General features: G+C 35.0%; 1 protein-coding gene across 1 annotated transcript in view; it reads right to left on the bottom strand.

Annotated features, from left to right (window-relative positions):
- Nucleotides 1–17,888, bottom strand: part of LOC145679411 (uncharacterized) — a 102,895-nt gene that overhangs the window by 57,765 nt on the left and 27,242 nt on the right. Inside the window, exon 5 of the mRNA XM_081749993.1 lies at nucleotides 14,887–15,025. Within this exon, the coding sequence (XP_081606119.1) occupies nucleotides 14,887–15,025 (139 nt within the window). The remainder of the gene's footprint in view (nucleotides 1–14,886; nucleotides 15,026–17,888) is intronic.

The raw sequence follows: 17,888 nt of genomic DNA, 5'->3' as shown, positions 1-17,888 counted from the left end.
AGTTTCCGATTTCCAAAGCGTTCCATTCTCATGCGAAATATTGGATGATTATTACGAATTTGTAAACAGTAAAGATTATATTAATAGTTTGTTTCTTGAGATTCTAAACAAAGACTATTTGAGCAGTGTTACATTAGTTGATTCTGCATTTCTGTACGTATGTGGCTGTACATATGTTTCAAGACAACACACAAAGTTAACTGTGATGCATGTAATGATATTTTAATACATAAAGAAATATCAAAAGATGAATATTTCACTAACATAAATCGAAGCAAATTGTCGATACCATCAGATTTTATTGTAAGAGTATGCAAACATGTATTTGCAATTATGCAAGTGTTAATATCTAGAGAATATGAAAACAAGTTAATTTCAAACAATAATCAAAAATTAGTCTTGCATCGCTTAATTGTATTAGGGTTAAGCAGAGACAATAACATACTTGATTGTATAATATTATTGTAAATCCACCACGACAGTGAAAACTTGGTAGGAAACATTGTTCGTGTAATATTATTTTAAATAATTATTCAAAATTAATAAAGCAATCAGTTGTAAAAGAAAGGAATAGAAGTAAGTTAGACATCTTTTCAACATGAGAGCGGCCTTCAATAGACCTAAAATTCTGACAATTCTGCCAAATTTGTAAATGTACTGTATATACATTATCTTCAATACTTAATAACATGGGCGCCCGAAGAAAATTTTCTAGGGGGACATCTTCCTGGATGCTATATTACGTTTGGTATTTTTTTATTATTATTTATATTAAGAAAACCTTAAGAACTTTAAAATTAAATCTTTGACTTTTACGTCACACGGTAATGCCGGTTAAGCTAAAGGAAACGGCGATGATGAGAAATGAGTGAAATGATGGAATGAAGAAAACAGGAGGAAACGGGAGAACCCCGAGGAAACCCACGCACACGGTGTTTGTCCACCACAAAGTTCACTTGGTGAGATCTGGGATCGAACCTGGGACCCCAAACACCAGAGATGAACGATCTACCACTGAGCCACACATTTGCGTGAAGCAGTGGGCACCGGGCTCCCTGCCCCCACCTTCGTGCGCCTATGTTTCATGAATATTTATGTAAACGTATATAAAACTAGAATAGGAATTTATGCATATATCATTGTCACTCATACAGATAGCCTCAGTACATATAGCCTCAGCTAAACTTCAATTTAATTGTCAATTTAGTTATATAAGCCTATCCTACTGTTCGTTTACTCTTAATTGCTTTGACTTACATCTTTCAATATATATTTTGTAATCTTATTTTATGAATAGATTTTATATTATTTTAGTCAGTTTGTTGTCATGATCCTTGTACTTTAAACATATCTTACTAATTATATTGTATTAGTAATTTGATTACTTATTACTAACTTAGGTAGGATTCGCTATATTAGTCTCTTGCTTATTACATTCAACAAGAATATTCCATTTGTTTATTGGACAAAACAATCACAAAGAGTTGACAAAAGGAAGTGAAAAAAAAAAAAAAGAAAACCTGCAGAAAAAGATTTGTCCTCGTATTGCTCGCGATGGACGTCGAGTGGTGTGGGGAACAGCGTTGCCACACCGAAGGCCGGGGCCTTCCTAAAGACGGCTATGGCTTATTCCGTAAAAAGTACGAAAACTAGAATTAGGGCCTTTCAAAAATGTTGTGGCCTCTGATATAAAAAATCTAATGTATTTCATCAATCGAAAATTTTCTTGTACGCCTCATATCACGAGAACAATATATAACGTAACCCAAACTCAAACTATGACTTAACTCATTATGTAGTGCTTATTCCTTAAAAAAAAAAAAAAAAAAAAAAAAAAAAAAAAAAAAAAAAAAAACGAAAACTCGATTTAGGGGCCGTTCAAAAATGTTGTGGCTCCTAATATAAAAAAAAAACATATTTCATTCAATCAAAAATTTTCTTGTACGCCTTATATATGGAGAACTATATATAGTGTAGCCAAACACAAACTATTACTTAACTCAGTATGATGTGTGTGCTTATAATGCAAAAATGCGAAAACTCGATTTAGGGGCAGTTCAAAAATGTTGTGGCCCTGATCCACAAAATTCAATATATTTAATTCAATCAAACATTTTCTTTTATGCCCTATATTTTGAGAACTACATATAGTGTAGTCAAACCAAAACTAAGAATTAACTCAGTATGATGTGCTTATTCCGTAAAAAGTACGAGACTTGGTTTAGGAGCAGTTCAAAAATGTCGTAGCCCCTGATCCAGAAACTAATTATTGGTCAAGATCGAAATCTTTTGATGCATTTTTCAGGTCATTTCTGAAATTCTTGTTTAATAAAACTGCTATCCACTTCCTTAGGAGCCTTGTCTCACGTGGCAGCAAGTGTTAAAACTTGGATGTCATCAAGAACGCGGAACTTTGAAGTACCGAGATAGCTTAAATATCTTGTCATATATATATTGCATAAAGAAATTGTGATGATAAACGAAATATGAACTTACTCATTCCAAATATGATGGCCGTTCATAAAGTAAAGAACAATGAGTATATCTTAACAGAAACAAACGATATGAAGAAAAAAAGAGGTAACGGAAGATGAGTATAATATTGACATTATAAAAAAACACTTTTGCCTTGTTATGATAACAGCATCAATAATAATGGTGATTACGTAGAAATATAGTGTTAGGTTCAATATTACAGTAAATGAAGTTTTCTTTTGATATTATTTACTTTTGTAGAGATACACTCAATTGTTCTTTACTTTCTGGACAGTTCTCGTGTTTAAACCGGTGGGAATAGCATTCTAGTGAAAAAAGAAAAAAAGTAGTCTGCTCAACTCAACCATTCTCAAATTTCATGTTCCAGCGGAGGGCACTTTTTTATGCAATCATATGGATACTAGATGTGCTCTTGAGTGACATAAGAAATATTAAATTACTATAATTTTACGTCACTATTTTGTAATCATCTATGCAGTTTCTGAATGAATGTTTTTAACCCTAACCTCATTTTCTACCGACAAATGATAGTAAAACTTAATTCTCACACTTAATATTTAACAGGAGCTCCTGCGTGGCTAAGCGGTTAACGTACACACCTTAGGTGTGGGAGACCTGGGTTCGACTCTCGGCGGGATCTCATATTGTGCGGATTTCACGTTAATTAGTAGGTCCACATCTCATGTAGCTTTGCTGCTGAACGGGACATAAAACTCAAAATCAATTCAACTTAATATGTAAGTGTATTCCTTCAAGTCTGTAATAACATATCGTCTATAGTCTCACTTGGAAAATCCAGCATCCACAAATTTACCGCTTGATCACTTGTAATCAAAATTTACATCATACTTGCTGTACCATTAAAACGTTTAAAAACACAATAAACGCGACAGTCTTCCAGAGATCAAGTTCAAGTAAATCAGCTTAGATCCTTCTTAGATCACACAGGTCTCCTTACATTGGAATGCATTTTTCTACTCTTCTGAAATACACACTATTGTGTACCATGCACTGTGCACAATACACTGTATAAGAGGAGTAGAACATCGTGTTAATACTCAAAAAATATATTAGGTCCTATGCATAATTAGCATGTAGAGAAACAGACATTAAAATATACTGTGCGACATATTAATTCAAGAGAAAGAGAAACAGAGGAGTTTCATAGCAGTGACTTCGTGGTCTACTTAAAGCAAGGTTTTCAAAAGTCTCATCTTATTTACCACCTAGTCCAATATTTACAAGGGATCTATCTATTAGTTTTCTTAAATTTCTTCATAGCAACAGGAATTCATAGCACTTCTCACATTGCATGCAGATGATGACACAATATTCGTACTTGATCCGCTATTTGCCGGATCGACGTATCGACTACTATTACAATGTTTTGCACTTGTTGCTTCTTCCTCTACGAAATTTAAAAGTGTCTAGCGAATAGAAAGAGCGCGTTGCTCATGGTGTTAAATTGGCCAATGTTAGTAGTTTAGGGGGGTGTTTACCCCTTCATCCCTCACGTTGGTCGATATAAAAAATATATGTCCATATATGGTCGATATATGTCCTACTTTTGATTCCTTTATTCACTCCAGGAGTTTCAATTAAATTCCCGCTGTGCGTTGCTAGTTATGGCCTTGCTAAAATGTGTCATATTGTCCTATGTTCGAACTTTAGGGGGGTGTTTACCCCCTTCAACCGCACGTTAGCCGATATAGAAAATACGTATGTCCTACTTTTGATTCCTTTATTCACTCCAGGAGTTTTAAACAAATCGGTGCGTGACACTTGAAAAACCTTGCTTGTTAGCAAGTCTTGAAACTGTGCATATTTTTTTAAAACCTTGCTTCGAATATTATAGTGCGCCACAGATGACAAGTTCGACGGAAAATATGCGAACTAAAAACAGTGTTGCAAATTTATGAACTCTAGTAGTTACTGTTCTTTTAAGAACTATATTGTGCTATTAATGCAGAAAGAAAAAAAAATGTTCAATTTTGTTGTTCATGTTATTCCCTTCCGCTTCATTATCGAGTCGTATTCAAGAAATATATCCTTTTACTTTTCGGTTGAACGATCTGCAGGCCCATATGTCATATAAAGAGTATAAATAGAGCGAGTTATGATTGAAATTAATTCCTTGTCTATTTAAAATCTCTTGATCTGTTAATGACTTTTTTTTTTAATTTCGCTTAGTATGTTTGAACAAGATTTGATTCGTAATTCAGTTGCTAGGCGACGTAAGGTAGTTTAACTTAGAAGTAGAAAACATAAACTCCCACTGGAAATCGAACCCAAGCCTCATAAATATGTGAGAAGACAGAACCATATAACAATGATGGAGTATGTTACTTCTCTGAAAGAATTAATTCAGTTACCGCATCTCTCGTATGTGGAGTTCCTAGTTCGATTCCAACTCGCACCAAGTCTGTTTTCTGTAGGACGCACACAAAACACCATATGCGGGATTTTCTCATGGTTCTTCTGCTTCCTCCCGCTTTCTTTATTTGATCATTTTCTTAATTTTTATCAATGTCTTCCTTGGTCTCGGACCATAATCGTAAAACGTTAAACTAAGAAATAAAAAAACTGATGCAGCTAAATAGATATAAAATAACCTGTTTATTATAATGATTTTTTCTGAGTAGAGTAATATATTATTTTCAGCCTTATGTCAGAAGGGGCACGGTGGATCAGTGGTAGAGCGTTTACCTCTGAATCATGGGGTCACTTTTCCGATCCCCGGCCAAGTAAGTTTGTGGTGGACAACATCGTGTCCGTGGGTTTTGTCGGAGTACTTTCGTTTCCTCCCAGGTTCTCATTCCACCAATTCTTCTATCGTTATTCACTTGCCTAAACCACCGTTTCCTATATCTATCTATCTATCTATATCTATATCTATATCTATATATGTATATCTATATCTATATCTATATCTATCTATCTATCTATCTATCTATCTATCTATATATATATATATATATATATATATATATATATATATATATATGTATATATATATATATATATATATATATATATATATATATATATTAGAATTCTTGGTTCTTTATTTGATGACCCCATGTTCAAGTCCGTTTATCATGTCTGAGGTTTTTCAAGATGTTTTCTTCAAACTTCATTAGACGAATGAAACGTTTCAGTGTAAGTAGTGACTAACTTTCTTCCACGTCGTTTTATCCTGTTGATTGTTGCTTTTTTCCAGTATAAATGACCGTCTCAGAATGTATCAGGAACTTGATTAAGTATATAAATAAACATTAGTGTTCGATATAAGCTCAATGTATGCAAAAAGATATGAGGTGTTATGGTCAACTCAACAAAAATTTACTTTGGTGAAAGCGCATTTTAAAATGTCTTCATAAGAGCATATTCAACAAAATGTTCATCTATCAATTAATTATTATTATTGGTGGTGATTTGAGTTTAGCGTCCTTTTCAGCACCAAAGTTAAGTGAAATGTGAACCTACAATTTTAGCATAGGATCAATATTACATGAGCTTCCACGAGAATCGAATCCTGATCTACCGCACCAAATAGTTAATAGTATTGTTTAAGTTCTGTTTTTATTAATTCTTTGAGTAAATAAGAGGGCACGGTGGCTCAGTGGTAGAGCGCTTACATATAGTATGTGAGGTCCCTGGTTCAATGCTCGGGCAAGTAAGCTTGTGGTGAACAACATCGTGCTCTTGGATTTTCTCGGGGTACTCCCGTTTCCTCCTACTTTCTCATTTAACCAATTCTCCCATTATTCATTTCCTTTAATCATAGTCTCCCTTAGCCTAACAGGTATAGTCGCGGGACGTTAAACTCAAAGATTTTATTTCATTTCATTTTGAGTAAATAAAAATGCAGACCCAATGTTGTTTGCCCTTACTACCCGAAACACATTATAAGTACAAAAGTTGTTTAAATTAAAATAGGCCTATATTGAAAATAATAGTCCTTTTTCGATTTCATAAAGATTATATGTGTAAATAAGAAGTTTTGTTAAAATACCGGTCAATGCTACTATGAAATTCATCGTAAACTTAGCAGCTATGCCAGCATCACTCTATATCAGAGTAGTGAAATGTTCTGTTATTGCAACGCTCTTCTTCAAGACGACATGAGAGTTTCAACCAATAGGGGTTGCAAACACATTACACACCCCCAGAGCGACTGTCAACATAGCTGAGTTGCCATGCTTACAAATCTGTTTCCGAGAAGAAATCCCACTCATGTGCTTCATTTCTTAAGATTCGCGCGGGGTGAAGGCAAGTTTACCTCGAAGAGGCGAGATTTACAGTACATTTCGCTCTTCTCAACAGATGAAAAGAAAAGAGAAAAATGGGGAGAGAGGCGGAGAAAAGTACTCCGTAACCATAAATACGCTTTCGCCAAGAATATTCATTTAAACTTTTTACTATAATCATTTGAATATAATGCTTTATAATGATATACAAAGGAACATGCAATTTTAACAAACGATATTTTTTAATTTTTGAGAAATGAAAAATAAAATGTCGTGGCGTCAAACTCACTTGATGTACAGTACATATTAATCATCATCGTCTTTTCCATCATGGAGAGCTAATATTGATATAATCATCATCATCATCATTGCTGCTGTCACTGTTTCCTAACAGTGTGACACGTTTGTTGACAATTTTTAAAAATTCTTTGCGTTGTCCAAGCCTTTTGTATTAAGTCCCATTCATGTTTCATTACATTAATCCAGAATAAATTGTCAACTTTGTCTATTGCATCATAACAAAGTTTTTCGACATTCTTAAAAGCAAAATTAGTGTTCTTGCGTGTTACATAACTCTAAATGTACCCTTATCATATCAATTGCATCGATATGGCAGTTTTAAGTAGGATTGTAAGTAGTGTTGCGCCAGGCCCACAACTAGAGGGGGCTAAGGAACCTTTCCCCCAAACTTTTCGTGGCCCTCTTAGACCTTAACAGCAAATGCTATTATTAATACAAAAAACACAATTTAGCTATGTGTAAGATAATTTTTAATGACTTGGCCCCCCTAACATATTCATGCCCCCCCAAACCTCTGAGGTTGGTTGGGGGCCTGTGTTGCGCACTAGACGAGTGCATTTTCAAATTAGAGAGGAGACGAGAAACATACAAGTAATGATCCTTGTATCGTTATCAAGATGAGACATCTTTCAAATCTAATGGGAAACTAGTTCACCCGCGAAGGGAAATGAAAGCGATACTTGTAATTAGGACCTAGTAGCAGAAAAATGTTTTTTTTTTTAATATTTTAAACTTCTTATTTTGATAGACATTTTTATTTCTATACTTTGTTACCAAATACACCAAAGAATATTAAACAAATAAAGATTAGTTAAAAATACATTTGGAATAAAAGAAGGAGAAACTGATGAGAAACTGCAAATTGAAACACCAGAAGCAAAAAATACAACTTACAACTGTAAGCGATTGGCAGCAATAATGAAAAACTTATTGGAAACCGGAAATTAATTATGGGGATTACAAGCAAGAGGATGTGATAAAAGGGGTCGTGATATAAAATGAGATGAGAAAGCCCAGTATATTGTATCGTTAGTAAGTCTTTCGTAGTATTTTATCTTCAATGATTATTGTGTTAAGAAATCAAAGTGCACGAAAATTTAAATTCATTATTATAATAAAAGAATAGCAGAATATATACCTAAACGTGCCGGTATATATACTTAACGTGCAAAAAACTCATATAGATCCTAAATACTAACAGACACATGTAATTTGCAAACAGCTTTACAAAACAAACTGAAATTAAATTTAGTATCCACTACAAACACAATATCAAATGATCCTGAGTGAACAGAATCTTTCGCCCTTCCAATTTTTGGCGTTTGGGTAAGAGGAAGAGCGAAGGTTGGAGAGAGAGGGTAGGGTGAGAACATGGCAACACCGGCTTGTCAGAGAGAAAGTGGGGAGTATTCAGAGTGCCTAACTGACCCTAGCGCCACGTAGAGATTGGTGTTCAGACATAACGTCATTTGTGTCATACTATATCTACGAAAAATTGCTTCAAATTCTATTTGTTATGGTCAAGGAGCATGTGTATAAGAATGTATAACGACCTTAAACCAAGGTCCTCAGTTTCTAATTTTTATATAAATAAGGCTACTAAAACACCATAAAACATTTCATATTGCAGTTAACATTTCCGTTTTATTGTGGGACGTAATTACTAAATAAATACACACCTCGAAGATTATACTTGTAGCTTTTCACAAGATGGTTCTGTAATTATATTTTATTTAGATTTCGTTGCTATGACAACAAATCTATCTAGCAGCGTATCAACAGCAAAACAATTACAATTACATTTTTTATATCCTTTTTCTGTACATGTTTCTTCTTACTTTTTTCAAATAGCTTGTGCATCAATTGAAAGTATATTCTGCCGAAAGAAGTTGAAATACAAGTATAAAAATAAAAGCAAAAATACACGTATCGTTGTAAATGTACGAATTTATATATATATATCCTGATATATGTATCACGAAAAATGGTCAACGAGCATGCATGTATGAATGAAAGAATATCATAATATATGTCATGTTAAGAGATATAAATAGAAAAAGTGTGTTTTTTTAAGGAACACGCATTATTTTAAAAGAAGAATTAAATAGCCGTTTAATTCCTAAAACAAGGTTTTTTTTTTTAAAAAAAAAGACAAATGTGAAATAATATATGTAAAAAGTATCAGGAAACAAAATGATGCTTAGAATGTGCTGAGATTGCTTTGAAATGTAGGCATTGTTGGGAATTGGAACTGACATAAAGTGCTACAGAATGTTTGTATTTGGCTCAAAGTGCCACAGATCTACACACACTCTGTTCAGGATATTGGTACTGGACTCTCAAGTAGAGGTTTGCACGGACTTGGGCCCACAAAGTATATATCACTTCGGGTCCGGGCCGGGCTCGGGCCGTAATTTTTTAAATATGCAACAATATTCCCCGGGCCGTTCTTTCTGGAAAACTTTCAAAGCACAACGGCAGAATTAAACCTCTAACTGCTGTAAATAAAAATACAATTTTGCGTTAATTATTAAGTTTCTGTACTTCGGGCTCATTTGATTATTACATGAGCTCGGGCCTAAATGGTAAAACATATTTCGGACTCGAGTCGGGCCTCGCATTATAAATTCACGGGCCGGACCGGGCCGGGGACGGCCCCAAAAATTTTGGCACGTGCAGACCTCTACTCTCATGTGTGTTCTCTTAGATGAAAGACTCTCTACTCTAGTTAATGAGTTTTCTTTTTTGTTTCGGAAGATCTCTTTTAGTAATTGAATCAGTCTCTCTGGGATATACTTATGTCGTATAATATAAGAATCAGTAGTTATTAGTGTGTTTATGGTTTGCAGAAAAGAAATCGCTCTAAGGCAAAACTCTACTTTTACTGAACGTAAATAATAGATTCTAAACTTCCTCATGTTTTGACTTAAGACTATCAATATTGCCTTTGTAAACAACTGCCCTTTTGAGAACAGAACAGATATACGCAATACAAAGAAAACAGAAACGAAATTTGATTCTACAACTGAAATATTTTGTGCTACCAATTTGAAAAATGAAATGAAATTTTTTAAGTTTTACGTCCTACGCTAAAGGTTAAGCTAAAGGTGATGATGAGAGATGAATGAAATGGTGGAATGAAGAAAGTGGGAAGAAGCGGGAAAATTCCGAGGAAACCCACGAGCACGGTGTTTGTCCACCACAAAGTCCACACGGCGCGAGCTGGGATCGAACTAGGGGCCCCAATCACCGGAAGTAAACGCTCTACCACTGAGCCACCGCGCCCCCCAGCAACCAATTTGAGGAACAATTAGCAATGTCACGTGTGAAGCATGTGAAGGACTTAAGTGTGTATGATGTGATATTATCTCAATTAGTATTAAAGCCGGAAGTGGTAGTACATTTTTGTCACTTATGCTTTTAGTACAAAGATTAAAGTAAACATAGCTTCCTTATGCAGAGTCGTTCTCACGCGTGATTAGTGCCATACTAAAGAATTCGACTAATATATCCTGCGAGAGTCAGGCCTTTAATATAATGCTAATCATACGTCAAAATGACTCTGCATAAGGCCAAGGATATTCTTGAGAAAATCGTCCTCGCTATCGATTACCATTTTTACTCCATACTGATAATCGTTAAAACCGGAACCTTTTTAATTTCTGCTACTTTTATTTTTAATATAGGGTTAAGAGAGAAGATCGAACATATTCTTAGATATGCTAACTCGATTTAAAACACGCTGTTCGCTATCTCGTATCATTTGTCCTCTACGTAGATCATAAGTATTTATGCATCGCTTATTCAATTGTAGGAGAATATATACCGCTATATATTACTATTTTTGCTCTATTATGCTCGATGTAAAAATCAGAAATGGTTGATTTCTAACATTTCGAGTTGAATATAACCTCTATCAACAATTCCTATTCCTAATTTTTCATCCCTACATTTTGGCCGTTCTCGCCAAGACCTATCAAGTAGTTCTTTTGGATGTTTTGTATCCCGGACGGACGGACACACGGTATGATGTAAGTTGTAGTGATTTGTTTTTCACTTCCGGTTTCAGTAGAAAGAAAATGGAGATGTGATATATTCTTGGAACGCTTAATCGATTACAGGAAATCGCTTTTCGCTATCTGCTACTGCTTTTGCACCATAGTGATCAACGTAAAAATAGGGAACGGTTGATTTGAGCTAGTTCCCGATTGAATAAAATCTCTATCAAGAACCAAACTCCTAACTTTTGACCTTCTATATTTTGGCGAAAATGGATGGTTATACTTCAAGTAGGTAATGAGTTTTTGTCTCCCGGACGGAAAGAGACTGCAGCTGTGTAATGATGACTTGAGAGAATTGATACAACAAACTTCCATTACACTGTTGGAGAATTGGCCAAGAAACTCAGGAGCACCCATTTGACAGTTGACTCTCATGTCCAAACAACCTTTAAATAGTGTCAAGGGCATACCGAAGGGAGGTTGGTGTTTGGTTGTAATTCATCCCTTTGTTTCATGTATTGCGCCGGACAGAACTCTTTGATCAGCTAATGGTGACTGCTTTGAAACAAATGCAGAGTATGAAAATTAAACCTGTCATATCTGTAGTTTGGTGTGGAGAAGAAACAAACTTGTGAACGAAAGGTTTAAGAACAACTCATGTTAATATAAACTTTGCCGAAGATTGTTCACTTATACCGTCATAAAAGAAATACGAAATACTTTTTGAAACGAAGAAAAATAACATACAAATTTGCAAGCCGAGGCAAAGAAACCTAACGTAACCAGACGTAAGACAAATCATTTAGAGCGTAGTGATCGTGGTTCAGTGGTCAAGGCGCTTGGCCAGTAATCTGGAGGTTCTTGCATCGAATCCACGGCATTTTTTAAATTTAGGAACTTTGATGACGATTGATCGGCGATGACACACGTTTTATTACGTTCACATATTTGAACACTCGGATGTTTCAAATCCGGAATAATAATAATAATAATAATAATAATAATAATAATAATAATAATAATAATAATAATAATAATAATAATAATAATACTTATTATTATTATTATTATTATTATTATTATTATTATTATTATTATTATTATTATTATTATTATTATTATTATCTCGTAGAAGATTCAAAATTAGAAACTTATTATCGCTCAGGTCATACCATTACAAGCGGAAACGTGACATTTGGCAAAAAGTATTTCGGTTTTGTTTAATGTTGCCCATGACAGGATAAATTTCTCATCTCGATTCTAAAAGAAAACAAACAAAATCGGGATTAGAATTAACATTTTACATTCGAGATGAGAGAATTAACATTTTACAAGGATAACTAAAATTATCGTCTCGCTTTGGAGATGAGAATCGAGACGAGAATCGAGGCAACACACGTCTCAAACAGAATATCCACCCCAACAAGATAATGTTATGTGCCTGGTAGGACATGAAAGGAAGTATCCTCAGTGAATACCTACGCCATAATTGCACCATCACTGCTGCTGTATACTTCCATCAACTCCAATATTTTCAGCCAACACTTCAAGAAAAACGATCGAATAATCGATATGGCATTATTATCCATATGAACAATGCTAAATCACATGGGGCACACATTAAAACCGTTACCATTCATCACTTCAATGGCAGGTTCTTCTTCATCGGATATACCCCAGATGACTCCTACAGATTACTATCTTTTTCGGCCCTGTCTAATGCACTTCGTAACACATCATTCGCAAAGGATGAACAGCTGGAAAATAACACTGCTGTCTTCTACAACAAAATAAAACAACAAAAATATTTAATAATCATTTCAAATGGACAACCACCTCTAGTGATTTAAAATGAAAGTTCCATTAATATTAGGTTGAAAAGTTCTTTTCAGTTTGAAAAAAAATTTCTGATGTTGTCCTTCTTGTTCTACGTCTTCTTATTATTATTAGTTTTGTTTTCTTTGTCATTGTCTTTTTCATACGGCACATAAAAAAAGATAATTACCTGTTAGAAAAGTATGACAAATCTAATTGCTGCATAACGTATTTTAAAATAGTAAATTGATTGTTGAGCTGAGCGAAGCGAAGCTCTTATACTCGGGTTAGCCGTTTGGTTGTCCGCGAACTCCTCCTAGACCGTTTGGCCGATCTCAACCAAACTTAGCACGCTGATAGAGTATGTCGTGCTGAGTGACAACATAGGTCGAAATCAAAAATCCGATGTACCATCGAGGAATAATCACCGAAAAACGCTTCCTGATTATGTAGTTTAAGCTCGCTCAGCTCATTTCATTGCAATCGGGTATATCCATTGCATTCCTAGTTTATTTATTTTTTTATTTTTAAATAATTTTTTAGATTTCTGACCTCTTCAAAGGAAATGTTTTGACAAGACTAGAACAAGTTCGTCTACAATTACTCGAGTCGTTATTTTGCAAGGTAATATCTCTCGATGAACTGTTAAATGAAGAATCTTTCACCCCATGTTAATTACATATTGTGCGTTTCGTTGAACTTAAAGAATCACTTTCCAATGAGTTGCTGACGTGTTTTCTGTAGCATCCATATATATAATACATGAATCGATTTATTGCAGGCAGAACTCGACTAACGCTTTTTCTAAAATGTCGTTTATGCATTTTTCCGATTCTCTAGGGATATATGCAACTTTGTGTACAGAAAGAGCAGCTGCCGAAGGTGTTACAACAGTGTAAATGCAACAATGAACCATAGAAGAGCGCAAGAAAAGTTTGCAGTTCTGGTTTAAATAGTTTTTCTTTAATAATTCAAGGATACATAAAATAGACTCAGTTCCTTTCTACAATCACCGATCCATACGGTGGATATAATAAGACATACGCGTAGAACTACCAAAACCCTGTTGATAGAATTCTGGATTGGGTCTACGTTGGTACCAGCTAGGCTCTCATTTCTGTTGTAAATGCTTCCGCAATTACTTAACAGGCAGTTTTGAATAAGTAAGAAACCTTCAAAGGGATTTACATTTATACTTACACTTGTGACCATACAAGCTTAAATATCAACGTGTGTGTGAATTTCGCTCGTGTTAAATTCTTGGGAGTCACACCGTTGGTAAATGAAGATCAATCCCAGATGTATGGGACATGTGGTTCAGAATTCCACATAAGGGAACCACGTTCCGAATAAATAAAAGTTCAGTGTTATTTTCCCATAATAATAATTTAACTTAAAAGTGTGAAAGTAATATAACTCATGTGAAGGTGTTGAAAGTAGAAAAGCCGAAAGAGATAATACATTCAAAACTAAGTTCATAAATTTCAATTAGACACTTATAAAATGGCATGCTCTTTCACATTCCTGTGTTTGGTTTCAATGTAGTACATCTCATTTAGAAATACTATAATATACAAAACATGTAGAAAGAAATCATTTGCGTATATTTTACTTTTAGTTTTTAACTGTTTTTGACAACTGTTGGGAAAAATAGTTTTATTTTAAAGCAATTATTCTTATTGTTTTAAATCGTGAAGATCCTTGAAGAATTATTAATAATTAAATACTCTTATTCCCTTAAAATATATTACAATGTTTAAGTTATAAAATAATCATGGGAACTGAGTGGTAGAGCCCTTACTTCTAGGAAGTGGGGTCCCTGGTTCGATTCCCGGCCACGTAAAGTTGTGGTAAACAACATCGTGTCCGTGGATTTTCTCGGATACTCCCGTTTCCTCCCACATTCTCATTCCACCATTTTTTCCATAATCGTTTACTTGCCTCTATCATCCGTCTCCTTTAGCCTAAGGGATATGACCGTGGGACGTTCAATTGAAGGAAGAAAAGATAAAATAATCACTTACCTTCTTCAGTGCTGAAAGCTACCAGAAAGTCAGCATGAATTGGTATTCTATACGAAATGGGTCCATCAGATTGTGTGCAGGGACTACGCTTTGATTTCTCTAATCTAATGCCTGTGTCACGTTGTTCTCCTCGACAAGCCTATAAAAAGGCGATAAACATACGTAATATTACACACACACTTTGCAGAAATCTTTATTAGTACAACTTATAAAGCTCTATTGGTAAGAATTATAAAGACTTACCTACAATATTCTAACCAAACATTTTATAGGCATGAATGCCGAATATCTCATGAACGCAGAAAGATATTGTTATGAGATCAAGGTACATAGTCTTGTAGAAATAGAAGTGAAGGTCCCCAGAGTACGCCATGTTACGGGAATGTCTACAGCAAGGACGTACGTAGGAATTTTTTTCGGGAGGTCGAAATCTTCTCAGGAGGATCCTAATTCAATTTGAGGATGAATTATATAAAAATTTGTAAAATTATCCTGAAATTAGACTACATTTATATAAAAGTCTGGCTGTCGGGGAGGGTTCTGGATCCTCAGGACCAATTCCTGCGAACTTCCCTGTCTCACAATAAAGTGATGAAAAGTAATTGCCAGACACGCACACACAAACACACATACACAAAGGAAAAAGGTGACATGGCACGTGGTCAAATAAATAAATAGCGATAATGTGCGAAGAGAAGTCCCAACAGGCACTCAAGAAGGCATACCCAGAGGCAGCTCAAATTTAATTCAATCCCATTTACCACCCCTAAACTACCAGTACATATCACAGGAGCAAGAAGCAATACAAAACTGTTAAGTCACGAGGAACTTGTGATCATTGCAGCCAACCGCAAAAAAAGAAACATAGCTGCAGACCGAAGTATGATAACACATTCGAACAAACAAACCAGTTACAGTGTGGAGGAACTCCATAGCGCACCACTAGCCACATCAATTGTCGTACGTTCAGTTGTCCAGAAGTTGTATTATCTCCTGCAGAAATTGCATATTGCCCGGATCCGCCAGATGTTGTGATAGCACGTATGGCCTAAGTATAGTGTAACCTAATAAGCCAGACCAAGTAATAATACGAAATTCTTGGTAGTGATGGCCTTGTACACCTGTACCTGTATTGTCTTCTATATACACAGAAACTGATGACATCATCATACCCGAACCACAGATCATACAAATTGCTCATTGTTCATGACATGTTGCTCAAATCAAAGACAAAGCTTAATTCCGCTGCAAGCGCTTTTATACGTTGTATGTGCCTAACGGATATATGTTGTTTTCATGAATAATACAAAAATATTGACACACAACTCATGGTTCCCAAGCCCAGAAGTCACAATGAAATCATTTTAGACACCTCAGATGATACCTTCGTCGATAGCAGGTATTAGTATTACACGTGATCGTCTTCGATTCAGAGACAGCAGCTCCAACGTTCCCGTCTCAGCTAGTGATGATACATATTATTGTTGAATTCTTCTTACGCCATTTATGCACGTGTGCTGTCGTACGCACTTCCAAGCTACGTGTTTCTGTGTGCGGATAGCAATACTAGCTATATGTTCTCGTGCTGTTCTCGACTAATAATTGCTTGAAAGTTTTGTATTGCTTCTCTGATGTGTACTGGTTGTACAGAGTTTGTGCTGTCTCCGGTAACCCTTCTGTTGAGGGGCTCCTCTTCGCACATTGTCGTTATTTTTGAGTATCACCCAGGCCCGTGCTGGTCCACCGGGACACCGGGACATGTCCCGGTGCGCCCTCCGAAACATCATGTTATAAATAAAGGTATACGTTTTTTTAATAATAAATTCTTACAGTTGATTTAGGTAAAGATCCTGATTAGTACAGTACGTTCTTTACATAAGACACCCTTGCGAACCACATCAAAGATAAACGGTTTTATTTATTATTTTCTATAACACAGTTCTGTACAATAAATAAGTACTGTTACTGTTGATAAAGAACCCATGAAGGGTACAGTGCGCCCTGTTAAACATCACATAGATAAGTGGTTTTAGCTGTTCTTCTGTATAGCGAATTCACATAGTGGCTCTTGGTGAAAAACCTGTGAAGGGTACAGTACGCCCTTATAAAAGGCGACTTCTTAAATATCACATTATAAATATATATATATTTTTTAACTCTTCTCTATACCAAATTCATATTATACATTCATACAACTGCTATTGGCAAAGAATAGGTAAATAGTACAATCACTTTTCAATATATATATATATATATATATATATATATATATATATATATATATATATATAAAGCCAGTACATCAATTAACATGTACGTCTATTTGGTAAGATAATATAGGATAATATAGGTATTTCTTTATTGCTACTCATTTATTGCCAAAAAAAAAATAAACTCAGAAGCTAAGCACAAGCGACATACAGCAGTTTAAACAATTCAAGTTTTCTTTAAAGCTCTTTATTTACAAATTTGATTGATTCTGTGTGTTTTAGAGCAGTTCGAATAACCAGTGCCTATTGCATTTATAAAATATAGCTATAATGATTTATTGGTAAATATTTAGCTTCATTTTGTTTGACAAAAAATTTATTACAAGAACTAGAAAGTGTTTTCCTAGTAAAAACGTTTCCACAGTTTAGCTATTTACGTTACTAAACAAATTTCACGGTTTTAATACATAAAATGGCGCCATTATACATACAGGGCGTAACTTAGTTGATTGATTGATTTGATTTTTTAGTTTAGCGTCCCTTTCAGCAGCGAGGCTATATGAGACGTGGACCTACTGATTAACGTGGAATCCGAACCACATGAGCTCCCGCCGGGAAGGGCGTAACTTAGTTAATAAAGCAAACGTCGGGAGGTGATTCCAGACACCAAGATATAACCTGGGTGTAGAAATGCCTCGGAGCTATGACCATCCGAAAATGTTCATAACAATGCAAAAACAAACAGCTATACTCGAGAACTAAATGTCAGAACGAAATCGGGCAAAAGGGAAT

Source organism: Thermobia domestica, chromosome 1 (assembly GCF_964235325.1).
Source record: "Thermobia domestica chromosome 1, izTheDome1.hap1.1, whole genome shotgun sequence".
NCBI lineage: Eukaryota > Metazoa > Arthropoda > Insecta > Zygentoma > Lepismatidae > Thermobia > Thermobia domestica.
Note: the sequence above shows the minus strand (reverse complement) of the source record. Positions and strands in the feature narration are given on the sequence as shown.